Below are 16655 nucleotides of genomic sequence, written 5' to 3'. Positions count from 1 at the left end.
ACGGGACCAAATAGCGGATTAGAAAGCGACGAGGGGGATTAGGGTTGCGAGTAATGGAGCCCCATTGCTCCGATAAATTCCGATTAGGAAAGGGGTGATTAGTGTGTGCCTCGGCCGACGATGACGCAGGGCGATGGGCAAAGGGAGCAGCGGGGATGCAGTGTGGGTGGTCCCGTTTGTTGTTGTTGACATGCACAGTGATGGAGCTATGGAGATGATGAGGAGGGCGACAAAGCCGAGATAACAAGGTCGCTTGAGGCTTGAGTCGTCGCCACGAGCACGAACCATGGCGCCGACGAGGCTTGTGCAGAGTCGCAGAGCCAAACCGTGACAAAAGCTAACTGCAGCCATCAACCGTTGTTGTTGTTGACATTGCCCAGTCACTAACCCAACTCACACCAGCGTCATCCACCCCTCAATGCCCGGTACTACTGGCCCATAACCCGCCGCCCCCTGCCGATGCCCACGCCCCCGCTTCCGGTACTCCACGCGCTGCTGTCGCTCCTGGGCCTGTCGTCGATCCAGCCCGCGTCGCTGCGCAGCGTGACCCCGACGCTCCTGCTGCTCGTCCTCGAGTCGCTCCTCGGCCGCCGTCTGGCCCTCGCGCCGCGTGTCCGCCGCCCGACGTCCCGCGCAGACGAGCACGCGCTCGCGCAGGTCGTGCTGGGGTCTATTGCGGGCGACGTGCTCGCGCTCGACTTGAGCGTTGTCGACCCCGGCCGCGTGTGCCAAGGTGCGTCGTGCAGCTATCTTGACCAGAAGCTAGCTGACATGACCTCAGGCCACACACCAGACATCGCAGTCGTCATCATGGCCCTCGCCGTCATTGCGCGCCGCCGCGGCCTGCCCCTCCGCCTGCCGTCCGAGGAGCCCGAGGAGGACGCGACGAGCGAAGCCGACACGTCCCTCCTCCTCGAGGACGAGGACTCGGTGCGGGCCCTCTCGGCCGACCACGAGCCACTGCAGCCGTCCCACTGGGTCAGCCCAGACATGTACGCGACGCCGCCGCAGGCGATCGCGAGCCTACCGAGTCCAGCACGGCGCAAGGAGGAGTATGAGGACGAGTACTCGGTCTTCGACCCGCTGTACGGCGCCGACGCGGCGTCGGAAAGCCACTCGCCAACGCCGACGCCGCTCGCGCCACCATCCCCGCCCCAGTCTGTATCGTCCGCCTCGACGCGCTCGCACTCGTCGTACCGCGCCCGCAGGCAGACGGTGCTCGAGCACATGATTGAGGAGTTTGGCCTCGACCCGGTGTGATAGACCCCGCGCGCCGCTCCGACGTGCTGCGAACTACAAGCTGGCGACGTCAGCCTCGCGCCGCCGAGAGAGGTGCCTTGCACCTCCTCCCCCTCAAGGGCGAATCGCCCTCGCCTCCCTGCTCGAGAAGCCGGCGCGTCATATGGGCCAGGCCTCACGAAAGTGCGCGTGAAGCCTCTCACGGCTAGCATCTGCCTCGCCGCTTACGACGGCGCTGTAGCCCCCTAAGCGGCGCCGTGGGTGACACCGAGTGTCGACTCGGCCTCACGATCGCGGAGACGCCGGCGAGCACCGCGTTCCTTGGCTGCCTGCTGCTCCTCACAAACGCGATGTGTATGACAGCAGGCTGACTTGACCACCTACATCCCGTAGACCACCTACATTCCGTAGACCATACTGCATGCCATGCCATGACCACATCCTATGTCCGCTGCATCCTTCCACCGACCATGGCGAACGCGCCGCCCTTGAGCACCCTCTCAGCATGCCGGAAGGTCAAGCTGACCCGAGTCCCGCGCTCGGCCCGCCAGCCACCATCCGACGCGATGGCAGCCTGCACCTCGGCGTCGCCAAGCAGGGGCGCGTTCGCCACCACGACGGGCGGCGCGCCGTCCGCGTCCACCGTCGAGCTCTGCACCGCGGCGTCGCGTACCACCCAGTCGGCAGAGCGCTCGGCAATCCCGTGCAGGTGTGCGCTGTACGCGCTGCCGCTGAGGATGAAGAGGCTCCTCGGCATGAGCAGCACATGGCCGAGGGGCACGGCGGCAATCGCGCGGCCGACGCTCCCCTCGGTCGGGATCATGGGCGGGGAAGGCGCGCTCGGCGAGATGTAGTGGTGTAAATCGAGGACGGTGTACGCGCCGAGCGAGAGCGTGGCCACGAGCGGGCGGAACGCAGGGCCGTCCTCGTGCGGCTGGCGAGAGTCAGCCTCCCGATGGGTGATGTAGTTCAATCAGACACCCACGCTGATCCCCTGTCCTGGCTGATACTCATTCACGAGCACCTGGTTGACGCCGAGCGCGTGGGCGTCGCTGTTCTCCGGCAGGCCGGCAGCGACGTCGAGGAAGGTGTCGATGCGCGCGACGATATCGGGGCTGCGGGTGTCAGCTGGGACGGGGCGGTATTTGGGAGCTGACGCACTGCGCCGAGAGCCAGTCAGGCATGGGTTCCGGCACGAGGATGTTCGACTTGGTCAGTGTGCCGCCTGGCACGGTGTCAGCTGCCTTCTCTCTGAGCTGATAGCGAACACACCCCAGTACTGCAATCTGGCGTCAGCTTGTTCGCCACTGCCCAAAGCTCACCTCCGCCCGCTGCCGACCGTCTTCCACTTGGGCTGGGGCGACTCGGCGACCTGAGGTCAGCTGGTGGAGCGTATACCAGCTCACCTGGGGCGTAAGCTGGTTCCTCCTGGTTGGAAACTAAGCTTACCTTGCGCAGGAGCAGCTCCTCCTCCTCCTCTGTGATGAAGTTTGGAATGCTGATGTCAGCGGAGCGAGGACGCACGACGACGCACTAGTAGCCTGCTGGTGGGAGGCCTTGGACCTTGAGGGGCTTGAGCGCGTCAAAGGATGGCTCGGGGGGTGGTGAGGGCGCCATTGTGTTGTTGTGAGAAAGTGGTACAATGTCAAGTGGTTGGTGGGTGGAAGTCGAGGGAATAAAGTGAACAACCTCCACCCACCTTCCCTCGCTGACAATCACACAGTGGCGAATGCGTCATCGTCACCCACCGCCAGCCACACTCGCTCGCTCGCTCACGCAGCAGTCATCACAACAAGTACATCCAGTACTAGCTACACAATGTCTATCGAGTTCCAGCTCTATACCCACGGCGATATGATACGATACGGCGGCGCCCAGCAGCCCGGGGCGAGTGTTGTAGACAAGAGACGCGTGTTCACAGGATCCCGATCGAGGAAGGGGCGAACACGAGATTGAGTTGCATGGGCGGCGTGCCGTGTGTCGGGTGGGAGGGGTCGCGACGTACATGGTCGCGAGGGCGAGGGCCACAGCCGTGCCGAGGCCACACGACAGCGCAAGAAAGACGAACGCGCCAGGGCGCACTGCCTGAGCAGCACACCGCGCCGCTTCGTCTATCTCCTCTTGCGGCTGTCGCGCTTTGCCTCCGGCACCTGCTGCTTTGGCACCTCTGTCGTGGCCGAGCCGCCAAGGAGCCACTCGAGGCCCGATGCGCGGACAACGGCGCGCTTGACGTAGTCTTGTACGACGGCCGCGAGACCGTCGTCGTTGACGTTGACGTTTGACGATCCAAACAGCATCTTGAGGACGTCGGGCGCGTCTCCCTGTTCCGGCTTGGCGCCCTTGCCGGTCGCAGGGGGAGACCTAGGCCAGGTGCCAGCCCCAGCCTCCTTCTTCGACTCGCGCGACGAGGACCAGAACGACGAGTCGGAGTCAGAGTCGGATCCAGACGAGTGCGAGCGGGAGCGCGCGCGGCGGTTGGTCGTCGACGTGCGCGAGCCGGCGTCCGAGCTGCTGCCGCCAAAGTAGTACGAGCCTGCACGGCCGGCCGCACCAGCGGGGGCAGCGGCGCCGCCTCGTGCTCCAGGAGCACGGTTGGCGGGGTCGTCAACGCCGGCGTACTGCTTGAGGGCCTCGAACAGGACGTCGATACCGCCCTGGCCCGAGGCGGCCATGACCCAGGCGATGAGTGCGATGACTGGGGCGATGCGGAAGGCGAACCGCAGGAATCGAGCAAAGTAGCCCACGATACCGGCCACGACGCACCAGACGACGTAGAGCGCGAGGATCAGGACCATGAACTGGGTGTACGGCGCGACCGCTCGCAACAGGGGCACGAGTGACGCCGGGTCGGTCACCTTTGGTGGGTTGTAGGCGATCTCCTGGAGCTCAGGCGGGAGGCGAGGGACGACATACTTGAAGAATGCGCTGCGGGCGACAGAGACGGCGGTCAGTGAGATGGAGAAGGGAGCAGAGGGGTCAGGGGAGGTGGAGGAAGAGGAGGCTTCGCTGATGGACTCTGGGGGAGTGGGCGGGAATGAGGGGCACGACGCCGAGGCCGAGATACGGGGGTAGTCGTGCCGTCCGTGGCTGCCGTGGGATTTGGATGGCGAGTGCGAGAAGGCCGGGAGCGGCGGGCGCAGGTTTGCCTGCGAGCGCGAGCGGGTCGGCATCGTGGTGGCGAGTAGGGTGGGCGAGGCGAGGGAGGAGGAGGGCAAAGCCGAACTCGCTCAGAGCATCAACGTGGAAGAGGCAAGTTTTTCAACTTTGATGACGACGGGTGACGTTCAAGGTGGTCGTCGAGTGCGAGGGAAGGCCCTAGATACGGGCAGGTCGCAGCAGACGTCGTCGTCGTTGTCGTCGTTGTCAACTGTGCGTCGGCAATCGCAACCGGTGGAGGCAGGCGTAGCACGAGGTGGTGCGATAAGAGTGGCCAGCGATGGTGTTATCGGTGCGGCGGTGCTAGCGTGGTCGTCGTCGTCGTCGTTGGGTGGCGAGGGGCGAGGTCGCAGAGGCAGGTGCGAGGTGTGCAAGGCAGAGAGGGAGGGGGAGAGGGCAAAGAGGACACAAGAAGGTTGCTCCTCGAGCAGATGGATGAAGGAAAGTAGAGAAACTCACTCGATAATCCCTTCCATGATGTGTTGTGTAGTGGTTGTGTTGATCCTCCGGAGTCGGGCACGAGCTGAGGTAGCAGTCGAGCTAAGGGATTCCAGCAGCGCAGAGGGAGCGTAAATGAGAAAAGGCGGGTGCTAGGGGCCGTGGCGCGCGGCTCGTCGGCTTGCGTGGGCTTGTGGGCTTGGCTCGCTGCACTTGGGCTGTGCGTGGGTTGCCTTGATGCGTTTACGGCTTGAGAGCAGAGGAACGACGGGGACCATGCACAAACGTGTCGAAGTTGTTTCGCCGATGACAACAAGGCGAGTGGTAAGCAGTAGGTGGGCGGCGCGCGGCGACGGGTCACCGACGAGGCAGGCAGGCGGCAGAGCGGCGGCGGCGGCCTTGTATCGCCCCCCTGCCTGCTATCTCGGCCACGGCCCCTTAAATCTTGACTACCTCCAAAAGTCGTCCCTGATGCACTGCAGCAAGCAACCCATCCTCGACGAGCACGACTTCAAAGCCGCCGCTCGATGCAGCACTCGTACTCCGTCCGCATGCAGGCAGCGAGCGTGAGAATCGAGGCGCCGAGGCACACCGCTACACCACCGTCTCATCCCATGGGCCATGGGACAGCCCTCGGAATTCCATCTCCGGGTACCTCCGATAAATGTCGCAGACGGCTGATAGCTCGCCATCTCGACGACGAGACAAACAACTCACACAATCATATGCATCAAATGGACTCTGTCAGATGGCTTGGCTTCAGACTTCGACTTCAGTTCACACAACCACAACCTCGACAGCAGTGTCCACCACCACGCCATTGGTGACCACCCCGTTTATAGCCTTGCGCTTGAGCAGCAGCCGCGCAGCCTCGGCCTCGACAATGGCCCACACCTGCTCAACGTCGGCGAGCGTCGTGCGGTTCTGGCCCATCGCGAAGCGGATGCAGAAGATTTCGCTCTCGACAGACTTGAGCAGCGTCTGCGTAAGGTGCACGTCGGGGTGCATCACCAGCCGCGCGTGCAGGTCGCGGTTGAGCGCGTTAAGCTCGGCCTCAGAGTGCGAGCTGTTGGCCGGAACGAGGCGGAAGTCGAGGAGGGCGAGAGATGGCGGGGCAACGATCTCAAAGTTGGGCAAGGCTGTCACGAGCTTCTCAAGCTCCTTGCAGTGCTCGATACCCTGGGGGTGTCAGCTGGGCTATCCGCGAGAGCAGGAAGCATGGGTGTGGAGAAGTGAGGGAGGATGCGAACACGTGAGGCTGAGCAACGCTGGTCACGCCCGCCTCTCGACCCCGATAATCCCGCCAGTGGTTCCTCAACAAGCGTCCCACACCTCAGTCCGAAGATTCTACTCACCGTTCGTAAGTGCTTCTGCAACCCCTCGACACCGTAGCTTCGCAGAACGAACCACAGTTTGATGCTCCTGAACCTCCTGCCGAGCGCGAGCTGCCAGTTGCGGTAGTCGATGACGGTGCCCTCGTCGCCCTCCTTGGTACGGAGGAAAGCCGGCGTGACGTCGAGCGCCTCGGTGAGGTCGCGGCGCTCGCGGACGTAGAAGAGGGCTGGGGTGTGAGTGTGTGACGACGGTAAGCAGCTGTCGGCAAGCGACGGGTCTGGGTTCTGTGGCGTCGACCCGACTAGCTCAACTCACAGCAGTCAAAGCCCACCAGGCCCCACTTGTGCATGTTGGTGCAGAACGAGTCGGCGTACTCGTTGACCTCGGCAAGGCGCAGCGCCGTCCGCGTCTCAGGCAGCGCGTACGCGACGCCAGCCCACTGTCCGTCAGCATAGCCACACAAACCAACACCCACCGCCGAGTCAATGTGGAGGAACATGGTCGGGTGCTTGCGCACAACCTCGCCAATCTCGGCGATGTAGTCGACCGCGCCGGTCGACGTGGTGCCCACTGTGCCGATCGCGAAGAAGGGGATGAGGCCGGCGGCGATGTCCTCCTCGACCGCGGCAGCGAGGGTCGCGCCTCGGAGCGCGTAGTTGTCCGACGCGTGCACCGGGAGCGCGCGGAACGCGAGGCCGAGGATCTTGGCGGCCTTCGCGCCGAGCGAGTGCGTCTGCGTAGACCCGTACATGACGAGCTTGGGCGTGCTCTCCTCCCTCAGCCTGTCGGGGACGTCGATCGCGTCGTCGAGGGACAGGGCGCCGTTGGACGCCTGCAGCGTGAGGACCCGGAGGGCGCGCTCGCGCGCGCCGATGGCGGCGGTGAGGGCGGACTCCGAGGCTGAGCCCTAGCACGAGCGAGCGTCAGCGAGGGTGATGGCGCAGGAGGATGAGATGGCACCCGGCTGGGTCACAGGTGACGCCGCGCCGAGCCAGCTCCCCACTCACACTGATGATGCCGCCGCCCTTGCCGGAGCTCGTGAGGAAGATCTTGTCGAGGCCGAGGATGTCCACCATCCAGTCGAGCACGACCTGCTCGAGCTCGGTGCAGGCTGGGGAGCATGTCCACTGGGGTGGGGACGCGAGGGGCCGAGCGGTGTACCAGGGGGGTACGATACGATGCGACGAGAAGAACGCCGTGGAGTGAGAGGAGAGGAGAGGAGGACAATGTCAGCACTAGCATCCTGTCGCCACCTCGACACGCTCGCAGCCTCCGGCCGCTCGCTCTCGCACTCACGTTAAACCCAGGATTCGTCACACTGCTCGAGTACATGTCGCCGAGGATCGACTCGAAGGTCACACATGCTGGGAAGTAGGCGAAGAACTTGCCGTGCTGCCAGTGCGTGAGGCCGGGGAGGATGTGGTTCTGGAAGTCTGCCGCGATGGCGGAGAAGGGCTGGCCGGTGGTTGGCGCGGCGGCTGGGCGGGGGGTTAGCGGGCTGGCTTGTCCAGTTCTCAAGCCTGCTGCTGCTGCCTAAAGCGTCGCGCGAATCGAGGTGGACGATGAAACACGATGCACCACCACCATCAACCACCGACTCAATGGCCCAGCTTCCCGCTAGCGCACGCCACCACAGGGCTCAACAGCCGCGATAAGCTGTCCCGACGTCATGCAACAGGCCACAAGACTCACTCGGCAGCGCCTTGATCAGATAGCCAGGCTGCACGTCGGGCTTGACGGTGCGGCTCTGCAGCGTGGTGTAGTAGTCGCAGATGGCGTCGACGGCGGCGTAGCCTGCGGAGTGGGGGGTTAGTTAGGTATACCCGGTTGGGGCGGCAAAGCGATCGATGCCGAGGCGAGTAGTCCTACGCCGACGCTGCGCCGCGCGCTGGAGAGGGCGACGGGTGGTGCGCGTCGGCGCTGCTCTGGGCGAGTGCGCGCGCAAACCAGCAGCGGGGCGTCCGTCACCTCGCACGGCGGAGGCTCCGCGCGTGACCTCGACCGACGTCGCTGTCGGGGCAGCTCGACCAAGCCGCCGAGCACGGTTGGCGGCACCCGCACCGAGCGCTCCCGGAGACGCTCGCTCGCTCTGGCGGCCTGCAGAGACCGCTACGTACCTTGCTTGCGGAATCTGCAGTGTCAGCGCTGCTCACAACGAGGGGAGTGCGGTGTGATGGACGGAGAGTCGGCACAGCGCGGCGCGGCGCGGCAGATCGGCGCAGCGCACGGCCGCGAGCGGCTCGCCTCCCATCCCCAGCTCCACGGTACTCACTCCTCGACGTCCATGGTGATGCTCTTCTTGCGCTGTGAGGGGAACAGAGGCCTCGCTCATGCCCAGCCCGCACCGCACCTTATATCGCCCGGCCCCACCCCACACCTCAGCTCCCGGCAAGGCTCGGTTGCTCGCCGACTCGCCGCCGTCGTCAGGGGCGCGCGCGGAAATGTCCCCCGCATTATCCTGGTTATCCCGGCCGATACAGCTTCGGGTCTCTTGTCCGTTATCAAGCAGCACTTTCTATGACTATGCATTGATGAGATGTACTTGATTGTTCTATGTCCTCGGTGTGCAGACCCGTGCCGTGTGGCGCCGTGGCGCGTTTGCACTGCGAGTTGCTGGGTGCACATTTTATGAGTGATGATAAAAGGCCGCGCGGGAAATGTCCACGCTCAACGGCCTGCCCCTCTCGCTGCGGCCGCAGCCCGGCCACAGCTAGGCGCGTGTGCCCTCCTCGTCGTGCCTGCTCTCCTCGCCCACACAAGCGGCGTGGCGTCGCGCTCATCGCCGCGGGTCAGACAAGTACCGGCTGTCCACGACCTCGGGCTGGGGCTGCAGGTCTGGGAACCCTGGCGGCAGCTCCACCACGCCGTCTTCGCCCGCCCTCGATGCCCAGCTCACGCCAGGCATCTCCACATCAAACTTGATGTACAGGTCGCCTCGCTTGCCCGTGCCGCGGATCGGCATGCCCTCGCCGCGCACGACGAGCTCCTGCTTGTGCTGAATGATCCGCTCGCCCTTCGCCGATTCGACGCGGATACCACGGCCATCGAGATGGATAGCGAGGATGCGTTTGAAGCCGAGCAGCGCCTCCGACAATCGCAGTGTGACGTTAATCTGGAGGTTCTCGGGCGACGCCAAGGAGCGCGTGAATGTCTCGTGCTGCTTGATGCGGATGTGGAAGATGACGTCGCCTGGGGGAACGCCTGGCTGGTGGGTTAGCGGTCGTCGCCTCGATCTCAACCCACCTCCTCGTCGCCCTCGCCACGCAGCGCTATTCTCTCGCCGTCCTCAGTTCCCGGCTCGATGTGGAACTCGACGCGCTTCTTCTCCTTCATCACCTTCTTCCCCTTGCACTTCTTGCAGCGGTCCTTCTCACGGATGTGCTCGCCCTCGCCATCACAGTCGGTGCAAGGGACGCGCACCTTGCCGACGATCCCTGGGCCGAGCTGGCGGGTTAGCGTTCATGATAAACCGGTAACCCACATGACGGTCGGCGAAGATTACCCCCTTGCCCTCACACTTTCCACACTGCGTCATCTTCATGCCTTCGCGGCCTCCCCGTCTGTGTTGTCAGTAGATGACGAGATATGCGAGATCGCCCATCTACCTACCCCTTGCACGTCTTGCACGCTCGATCGCGCTCGAGGTTCATCACAACCTTCTTGCCCTTGTATGCCTCCTCAAGCTTGATGGCGTACTCGACGTCGGTGTTCTTGCCGCGCGAGGGCTTGGGACGCTTGCCAGCTGGGTCGAAGCCGAACGACGCGCCGCCAGGCCCGCCGAAGCCGCCCATGCCGCCGAACATGGCCTCGAACATGTCAAAGTCGTCGCCGTAGCCGCCACCGCCTGGGCCGCCGTGTTGTGGGCCATTCGGACCATATTGGTCGTATGCAGCGCGCTGTGTGATGTGAGCACAATGGAGTTGTGGGGAGCATCGATGGGGGCGGAGGAAGGCCCACTCGCCTTCCCTGGACAGCAACGCACGACTCACCTCGTTGGGATCCAAGAGCGTCTCGTACGCCTGCAAGATAGCCTGGAACGTCTCATGAGCTTCTGGGTCATCTGGGTTCTTGTCCTAGTGGTGTGAGCGCCTTGCATTCCTTGACGGGCTTACTGGGTGGTGCTTCATCGCCTTCTTCTTGTAAGCCTTCTTGATCTCGACCTCGGTGGCCTCGATGCTGATCTCCAGGATGTCATAGTAGGCCGTGTCGTAGACCACTGGGTGTGAGCTGAGGTGAACGGACGCATCGGAGCTCACTGTTGGGCCAAAGGAAACGAGTGACGAAGACGAAGAAGATGGAGAAGAAGGCCAAGAAGTTGGTGGAATAGGAACAGTCATCGGCTTGAACTTTGAGTGGCGCGCGCGGAGTCCCCGCCTTGGAAACCAATTCAAAATTCGATTAGAAAATGCCGCGTGTCAGCCATGTGCACAACACGTGATATTACAAACTTTGTTATTAGCAAAGTCTAATGGCCCACGCTTTAGTTGATTTTTTTTGGGTCGGATCTCAGGGATCACTAACGTCACTTTGCTGGGCATTGGTCCTCCCGTCGAGCGAGTGCAGGCATGCAGGCAGTGATGACACCCTGGGCATTGCTCGTCCTGAAGTGTCCTGGCGAGGCAGGCAGGCAAGCAGGACGCGCGACGCTCTGCTCAGTGACCACCTGGCCACTTGCACGCAGTCGGGATCTTCCTGAAAGCAGCCTGACGCGCGCACGGCACGCAACAAAGGGTGAGCCCAGTCAATGCAGGTCTGTGTTGACACGCACGACAGAGGACGGACAAGCAAGCATCACTTCCATCACTCTGTCCTTGACAACGGCTCAAACCTTTTTTCTCACCTCGGACGCGTCTCGACGACACGAACATTGCTCCTCCCTCCTCCATCATCATCATCATCCCCGTCCATTGTGCTCGTTCAGTGTCGGCAGAGCTGCACTCGACAGCAACTCAACACAATTGACAAAGCCAAGATTACCTTTACGACATTGTAACGCCTTTCCGACAAGACGAGCTCCTTTGGGCCACCATCACTCCCCGCCTACCATTCCCCACCCAGGCCACCTCCACGCGCTAGCACGCCAAACCCCCCTACCCCCTACCCCCCTCCCCTCCCTTTCGCAATGACTTCCTCGCTCGACCATCACGAGTCCATCTCAGACTTTGACGACCTAGACGTCACCGACGAAATCTCCCTCTCAGACGAAGACGACACTACCCCTACCGACTCGGCACTCGGCTTGTCCACGTCGCCATCGACGACCATGGCGCCCACAGCTGGCGCCGCCGCCGCCGCCGGAACACCAAAGACAAACGGCTCGAGCGCGGCGTCCAACGCTTCCAAGGTCCGCGGCCTGGCCGCGCGCTGGGAACAGAAGCCAGCGACAGGCTCAGCGGCCACGAGCACCAGCCCATCCTCGTCAAAGTCACAGACCAGCGGTGCGGCTGCTGCTGCAAAGGCCATCGGTTCGTCACCTACTGCTGCTTCCAGACGGCCCTCGTCCCCTCGCACCGCGCCGGGCCGCCAGTTCTCCAATCCCAAGATCACAACAACCAAGCCGTCAGGCCCCGGAAGCCGAAGCAGCAACGGCTCGACCACGTCCTCCCCCACCACGCCGCTCCGCTCCGTCTCGCCCAGCGCGTCGTTCAAGGCCACCGAGCTGAGAAAGGGCAAGTCGGCCCTCAAGACGTCCACGACCAGCCCAAGCGCAAGGGCCGCCAGCCTCTCGTCATCCCCTACCGCCGTGGCGTCGACTTCGCACCCCGCCGCAACCTCACCCTCCGCGTCACCAGCAACGCTACCGGTCGCCTCTGCGATTATTGCACAGCCCTCGGTCACACCGGCAGCTGAGACAGACGCGCCGATTCCAGCGGATCTGGACGATGCGGTCGATGATCACGCGTTCTCGCCCGTCACCAAAGCGACGACGAGCCTCGCCACGCCGGTGGTCATCGAGCCAGCTGCGATCGTTCTCACGCCGCCGGAGCCCGTTCACGCTCCCGAGCTGGAGCTCTCGCGCGCCGAGCGCGCAGACGACACCAGCGCGGCCGTGTTCACGACAGTGTCGACCGCTCATGCTGAAACCGAGCCTGAAGCCGAGCCCGAGCCTACGGTCCGAATTTCCCTAGACGAGGTTGCGCTCGACGAGGTGCCTGCGGAAGACACAACCCATAGCGCGGACACGAGCACCGATGCTGTGCCCGAGCCCGCCACACCGCCGGTTCAAGCTCTTGCCGACGACTTTGACAACGTGTCGCTGTCGGCCAACCCATCACCGGTGCTTCCTCCTCCGCGGAAGCCTGGCGCGTCGCTCTTCAGCAGAGTGCTCCCTGACAGCTTCGCGTCTCCGTCCACGGCCACGACCAAGGAAGTGGCCAAGGACGCCGACGCGACGCCCACCAAGGACACCACATCGAGGGAGACCTCGCCTCCAGTTGAGACTGAGGGCGTCAAGGACTCGCCTACTGCCCGGCCAAAGCTCCAGAACAAGAACTCTGGGAGCGGCAAGAGCTCGTTCTTCTCCTCAGCAACCTCGGCGTTCAACAACTTCAGTCTGCCGATTCCATCTGCGGCGCGCAGCCACACCGCGGAGCCCACACCTCCTCCTGAGCAGCAGCACACTCCCCAGGCTGTCTCATCCGCAACACTCACGCCCACGGCGTCCCCAGTGCCCGTGTCCAGCTGGCGGACGACAATGTCGGCGACCGTCTCCAACCTCCTCTCGTCAACCCGCTCCACGACCTCGCCTCCCCCTGTGCCGACCAGTCCGTCACCTGGGCCCTCGCGCAACGCCTCCACCGCTTTCATCCTCAACCGCGTCGACTCGGCCACCGCCTCGCGCGACCGCAACGTCGCCCGCCTCTCTGGCGGCAGCGTCAAGCTCCGCGAGGGCTTTGAGCGCGTTCGTGGCGAGATGGCAGGCGCCGCCCGTGAGATTCGCCGCGAGCATGCCGCATCGGGAGCCATCGAGGACACCTCGGCACCCAACGTCGACTGGGTGTTCTGGGGCGCCGTCGTCCAGGACTACGAGGAGGTCGCGCGGACCCGGCCCAAGGACCTCTCTCGTGCCATCCAGCAGGGCATCCCGCCCGTCATCCGCGGCCCGATCTGGCAACTCATGAGCTCGTCCAAGAGCAGCGAGCTCGAGGAGACGTACAAGTCGCTTCTCAAGCTCACGTCGCCCTATGAGAAGGCCATCCACAAGGATTTATCGCGCACTTTCCCGCAGCACAAGTTCTTCCAGAACGCCGGCACCGGGCAGGAGTCGCTCTTCATGGTCGTCAAGGCCTACTCGCTCTACGACCGCGAGGTGGGCTACACCCAGGGCCTGGCGTTCATCGTCGCGGCACTCCTCCTTAATGTAAGTGATGCTGGGCCGTTCTCTCGCTAACACTCTAGATGCCGGACGAAGAGGCCTTCTGCGTCCTCGTTCGCCTCATGGACTCGTACAACCTGCGCTCTCACTACCTCGCCGACATGCCCGGCCTCCAGCTGCGCCTCTACCAGTTTGACCGCCTCGTCGAAGACACGCTCCCGCTGCTTCACAGCCACCTCATGCGCAAGGGCATCAAGAGCTCGATGTACGCGTCGCAGTGGTTCATGACCCTGTTCTCGTACCGGTGAGTCGTTCAGTGGCGACGACACGCCCGTGCCCCTGCTGACGGCCCCAGCTTCCCGCTCTCCCTGGTGTACAGAGTCCTGGACATTGTCCTCGCCGAGGGAATCGAGGCCGTGTTCCGCTTCGCCCTCGCGATCCTCCGCAAGTCGGAGGACGGTCTGCTGCAGCTCGAGTTCGAGCACATCCTCCAGTTCCTCCAGGGCGACATCTTCGAGACGTACCGAGCGTCCGCCACCCCGACTGGCACCGGGCCTGACGCTGACTCCGCTCAACCTGGCGCTCACCCGGCTCCCCAGCCTGAAGGCGAGGACCAGTGGAGGACTAACGACTTTGTGCGGGACGCGTACGAGATTCACATGTGAGTTGAGGCCGGCAAACAGTCTGGTGGGAGCCCTCCGCTGACATCCCAGTACGCCTCTCATGCTCGACCAGTACGAATCAGAGTGGGAGGAGAAGCTCCGCGCGCAGAACGCGCACATACGTGAGGTGGAACAGCTCCGCCAGGCCAACCGCCATCTGAGTCAACATGTGTAGGTACCTCAAGATCTACGATCCACGACCTACGCTCACACCACAGCAAATCCCTGGAAGGATCCCTGGCGACGATGAACAATGAGCACGTCGAGCTCGTTCGGCAGCTCGTCCTGGCCAAGATCGCCAAGGAGGACATGGAAAACGAGCTCGTGCGCTACAAGTCGCTGTACGCGCAGTTAGCAGGCAACCGCGAGGACGGCGATCTGGGCAGCAACCCAAGCGTGACAAGCCTGGCTGGGTACAGCACGTTCAGCGGTGGGGCGAGGGGGAGCAAGGCAGGTGACACGGAGCAAAGGTCTCGTCGAGCGAGTGCCAACGTTGGTTCAGAGTAGTATAACCCTTCCAAGCTTGAACATATCGACCCCGCCGTCCAGCCCGTTCGACTTCTTGCCCTCGGGCATCTGGCGCCGGCTGGGCAGCGGACAAGTCTGAAAGAGGCCCAACACTCACAACCGCCGCGGCGCAGGCGCCGCACACGCGTAGATTACCATAATACATCATGCATGTCCATGTGGACACATTACACAGGCCACGGCGGGCACAGGTCGACAACTAACCAGCTTGCCTTCTTACGCGTCGTAGTCCTCGTCAACCTCGCGCTCGGCGGGCACGCCGACCTCCTCCATCTCGTCGTCCTCCTCGCCGGCAGCGTCGGCCTCAGCCTCGGGCTCGGCCTCGCCATCCGCCTCGGCGTCCCCGTCGGCGTCCTCGTCGCTCTCACTCTCGCTCTCGCTGTCGGCCGCGTTGGTGCGCAGTTCGTCGTCCGAGAGGGCAGCCGCGGCGTCCGTGGGCACGAGGTCGAACGTCACCTCTGTGAGGCGCTGCGACGCGGGCGGGAGGCGCACCATCTCGAACGACTCGGAGAGCGGGGGTAGAGGCTGCGCGTTGAGCTCGTGCGCCAGCGAGGCGAGGTACTGAGGGTGTCAGTGACGTGAACGGGAGACGGGGAACGAGGGTTTCGTAGCAGGCGGGCAGCGCAGCAGCTGGGTCGGCTGTGCACGACAGCCGAGGTGGCCTCGTACAAGGTGAGCGTCCACAGGAGACACTCGTGGGGCCGTCAACGCCGAGACCTCGAGCTCGGGCTCCGCCGCCTCAGAGAAGCCGCCGCCTGAAGCAGGAGCTCGCTCACAGCGCGGTACTCGCTCAACCTTGGCCGCACGCTGGCCACTCCGCTCCACAGGGCAGCAAACAGAGGCCCAACTCACATCTCGGGGCGGCGCCTCGAAGAACTCGTACCGCCTCCTCATCTGGATGGCGAGCTCGACGTCCTCCTTCTCGATCCGGTTCGACTGTGGGCCGGTCCGCGCAGCATGGTCCGCGAGCGCTTGCGCCGATTGGAGAACGTCGGCGGTGTAGCCTGCAGTGTCAGCGATGATTGTGGGTAGGGGACATCAGGCGGGCATGGCAAGGAGAAGGAGGCCACGTCGGAGCGAGACGCGGAGACGGCGCGAGTTGGGTGCCGTCAATCGTTGGCCGGTTGTCGGCGAGCTGGCGTCGCTCGAGGTGCCGGCGCGCGGGGGGTACGGGAGCAGCTCGTGGCTGCCGCTCGCGAGGCGATGTTGTGCTCGCTCGACGCATATGGGCGCGACGTGGAAGCAGAGCTCGCCGCCCGCATCGAGGACCGACGCATTGGCGCGCGAGGGTGGACGACCGCGCCGCCAGCCGCGTCAGGCGTGAGGGAACACCGAGGACACCAAGCTGCCTTGCAAACCAGTCGCTTTGGTCTCGCCTTGCGTGTCCGGAGGGTGATGGGGGTAGCTCGGCACCGAGGTTGGAGCACGAGTCGCGGCTGTCGACGACTGACTCGCCCTTGGAGGTCGGACGACCGCAGCGTTGTGTCCTGTCGGCGAGGTGCGCGCGCACCAAACCGGCGCGCACACACGCGCTGTGTCTAGACTCCCAAGTCCAGAAGCGCCCCCATCCACCCCCTGAGCTGGATGTGTCGACGCAGTGCGCAGACGCGACTGCGGAGACACAACTGTCAAGCTGGTGTGCGCGCGGCACAGTGTTCCCCGCCGTGCGCGCAACACCTTGCCGACCAACGCCGTCTTCTCGTACTGGAGATGCTCTTCAAGCACTCCCACTACCCCATCCATCCCGCTTCACCACGCCGGCCGAGACACTCACGGTGCGCAAAGTCGAGGAGCTGGTGGATGACGCGCTCGTCGGAATCCGCAATGCCCTTGGAGGCGAGGATGAGCGCGAGCAGCCGTCCGTCGCGGGGTACTGTGCGTGAGCTAGGCGTATCTTCGGGTTAGCTCACTTGTTCGTGTTGATGTGTTTGCCATTGTGGATGGTGAAGAGAAGTGCAATCTCGAGCGAGCTTGTTGTGAGG

At 63.9% G+C, this 16655-nt stretch overlaps 6 protein-coding genes across 7 annotated transcripts; 2 read left to right on the top strand and 4 right to left on the bottom strand.

Moving 5' to 3' along the window:
• Nucleotides 1–459: 459 nt before the first annotated feature.
• Nucleotides 460–1662, top strand: LOC62_05G007108 (uncharacterized protein; the record flags this gene model as incomplete). The annotated part of the gene is made up of 2 exons (XM_062773632.1): nt 460–733; nt 782–1662. 2 exons carry the CDS (start codon nt 460–462, stop codon nt 1258–1260), a joined length of 753 nt encoding a protein of 250 aa, XP_062629616.1. The 3' UTR covers nt 1261–1662.
• Alkbh6 (Alpha-ketoglutarate-dependent dioxygenase alkB 6) lies at nt 1647–2890 on the bottom strand. The gene is made up of 7 exons (XM_062773631.1): nt 2774–2890; nt 2689–2737; nt 2562–2611; nt 2512–2525; nt 2401–2464; nt 2225–2354; nt 1647–2173 (listed from the first exon to the last, which is right to left on the bottom strand). Exons 1-7 carry the CDS (start codon nt 2854–2856, stop codon nt 1682–1684), a joined length of 882 nt encoding a protein of 293 aa, XP_062629615.1. The 5' UTR covers nt 2857–2890; the 3' UTR covers nt 1647–1681.
• Nucleotides 2891–3350: 460 nt separating this feature from the next.
• Nucleotides 3351–4409, bottom strand: LOC62_05G007106 (uncharacterized protein; the record flags this gene model as incomplete). Its single annotated transcript, XM_062773630.1, has 1 exon — nt 3351–4409. One exon carries the CDS (start codon nt 4407–4409, stop codon nt 3351–3353), a length of 1059 nt encoding a protein of 352 aa, XP_062629614.1.
• Nucleotides 4410–5572: 1163 nt separating this feature from the next.
• Nucleotides 5573–10472, bottom strand: ELI5_1 (Tyrosine decarboxylase 1). 2 transcript variants are annotated; one of them, XM_062773628.1, is made up of 16 exons: nt 10425–10472; nt 10281–10384; nt 10158–10241; nt 9778–10064; nt 9650–9728; nt 9412–9612; nt 9065–9373; nt 8441–8472; nt 8286–8299; nt 7861–7962; nt 7465–7646; nt 7176–7295; nt 6644–7075; nt 6484–6607; nt 6189–6394; nt 5573–6012 (listed from the first exon to the last, which is right to left on the bottom strand). In XM_062773628.1, coding segments are annotated over exons 1-16 (2679 nt in total). In that variant the 5' UTR covers nt 10426–10472; the 3' UTR covers nt 5573–5610. The 2 variants fall into 2 exon arrangements, with proteins under 2 accessions (XP_062629613.1, XP_062629612.1); XM_062773629.1 differs by having other exon boundaries at nt 6484–7075.
• Nucleotides 10473–11241: 769 nt separating this feature from the next.
• Nucleotides 11242–14849, top strand: GYP5 (GTPase-activating protein GYP5). The gene is made up of 5 exons (XM_062773627.1): nt 11242–13528; nt 13567–13787; nt 13839–14144; nt 14197–14316; nt 14364–14849. The coding sequence occupies exons 1-5, from the start codon at nt 11291–11293 to the stop codon at nt 14650–14652; spliced, it is 3174 nt and encodes a 1057-aa protein (XP_062629611.1). The 5' UTR covers nt 11242–11290; the 3' UTR covers nt 14653–14849.
• Nucleotides 14834–16625, bottom strand: TAF9 (Transcription initiation factor TFIID subunit 9). Its single transcript, XM_062773626.1, has 5 exons — nt 16584–16625; nt 16448–16546; nt 15526–15677; nt 15343–15480; nt 14834–15234 (listed from the first exon to the last, which is right to left on the bottom strand). Exons 1-5 carry the CDS (start codon nt 16606–16608, stop codon nt 14890–14892), a joined length of 759 nt encoding a protein of 252 aa, XP_062629610.1. The 5' UTR covers nt 16609–16625; the 3' UTR covers nt 14834–14889.
• Nucleotides 16626–16655: the final 30 nt, after the last annotated feature.

The sequence above is a fragment of the Vanrija pseudolonga genome, chromosome 5, assembly GCF_020906515.1.
Source record: "Vanrija pseudolonga chromosome 5, complete sequence".
NCBI lineage: Eukaryota > Fungi > Basidiomycota > Tremellomycetes > Trichosporonales > Trichosporonaceae > Vanrija > Vanrija pseudolonga.
The sequence above is the reverse complement of the archived record's forward strand: the minus strand, read 5'-3'. Positions and strand labels throughout refer to the sequence as shown.

What these genes read in the sequence shown, in the direction of transcription:
- Alkbh6 (XM_062773631.1), bottom strand. Translation starts at nt 2,856, where the DNA reads ATGGCGCCCTCACCACCCCCCGAGCCATCCTTTGACGCGCTCAAGCCC. An exon ending in CCTGACTGGCTCTCGGCGCA is followed by an intron (nt 2,355 to 2,400) that starts GTGCGTCAGCTC and finishes TGACACCCGCAG; the next exon opens with CCCCGATATCGTCGCGCGCA. An exon ending in AGCCAGGACAGGGGATCAGC is followed by an intron (nt 2,174 to 2,224) that starts GTGGGTGTCTGA and finishes GACTCTCGCCAG; the next exon opens with CCGCACGAGGACGGCCCTGC.
- ELI5_1 (XM_062773629.1), bottom strand. An exon ending in GTGGCGAGGGCGACGAGGAG is followed by an intron (nt 9,374 to 9,411) that starts GTGGGTTGAGAT and finishes CTAACCCACCAG; the next exon opens with CCAGGCGTTCCCCCAGGCGA. An exon ending in TGACGAATCCTGGGTTTAAC is followed by an intron (nt 7,296 to 7,464) that starts GTGAGTGCGAGA and finishes TCCCCACCCCAG; the next exon opens with TGGACATGCTCCCCAGCCTG.
- GYP5 (XM_062773627.1), top strand. Translation starts at nt 11,291, where the DNA reads ATGACTTCCTCGCTCGACCATCACGAGTCCATCTCAGACTTTGACGAC. An exon ending in ATGACCCTGTTCTCGTACCG is followed by an intron (nt 13,788 to 13,838) that starts GTGAGTCGTTCA and finishes TGACGGCCCCAG; the next exon opens with CTTCCCGCTCTCCCTGGTGT. An exon ending in CGCCATCTGAGTCAACATGT is followed by an intron (nt 14,317 to 14,363) that starts GTAGGTACCTCA and finishes CTCACACCACAG; the next exon opens with CAAATCCCTGGAAGGATCCC.
- TAF9 (XM_062773626.1), bottom strand. Translation starts at nt 16,608, where the DNA reads ATGGCAAACACATCAACACGAACAA. An exon ending in TCGAGGCGCCGCCCCGAGAT is followed by an intron (nt 15,481 to 15,525) that starts GTGAGTTGGGCC and finishes CGGAGTGGCCAG; the next exon opens with CGTGCGGCCAAGGTTGAGCG. An exon ending in CTCCTGTGGACGCTCACCTT is followed by an intron (nt 15,235 to 15,342) that starts GTACGAGGCCAC and finishes TGACACCCTCAG; the next exon opens with TACCTCGCCTCGCTGGCGCA.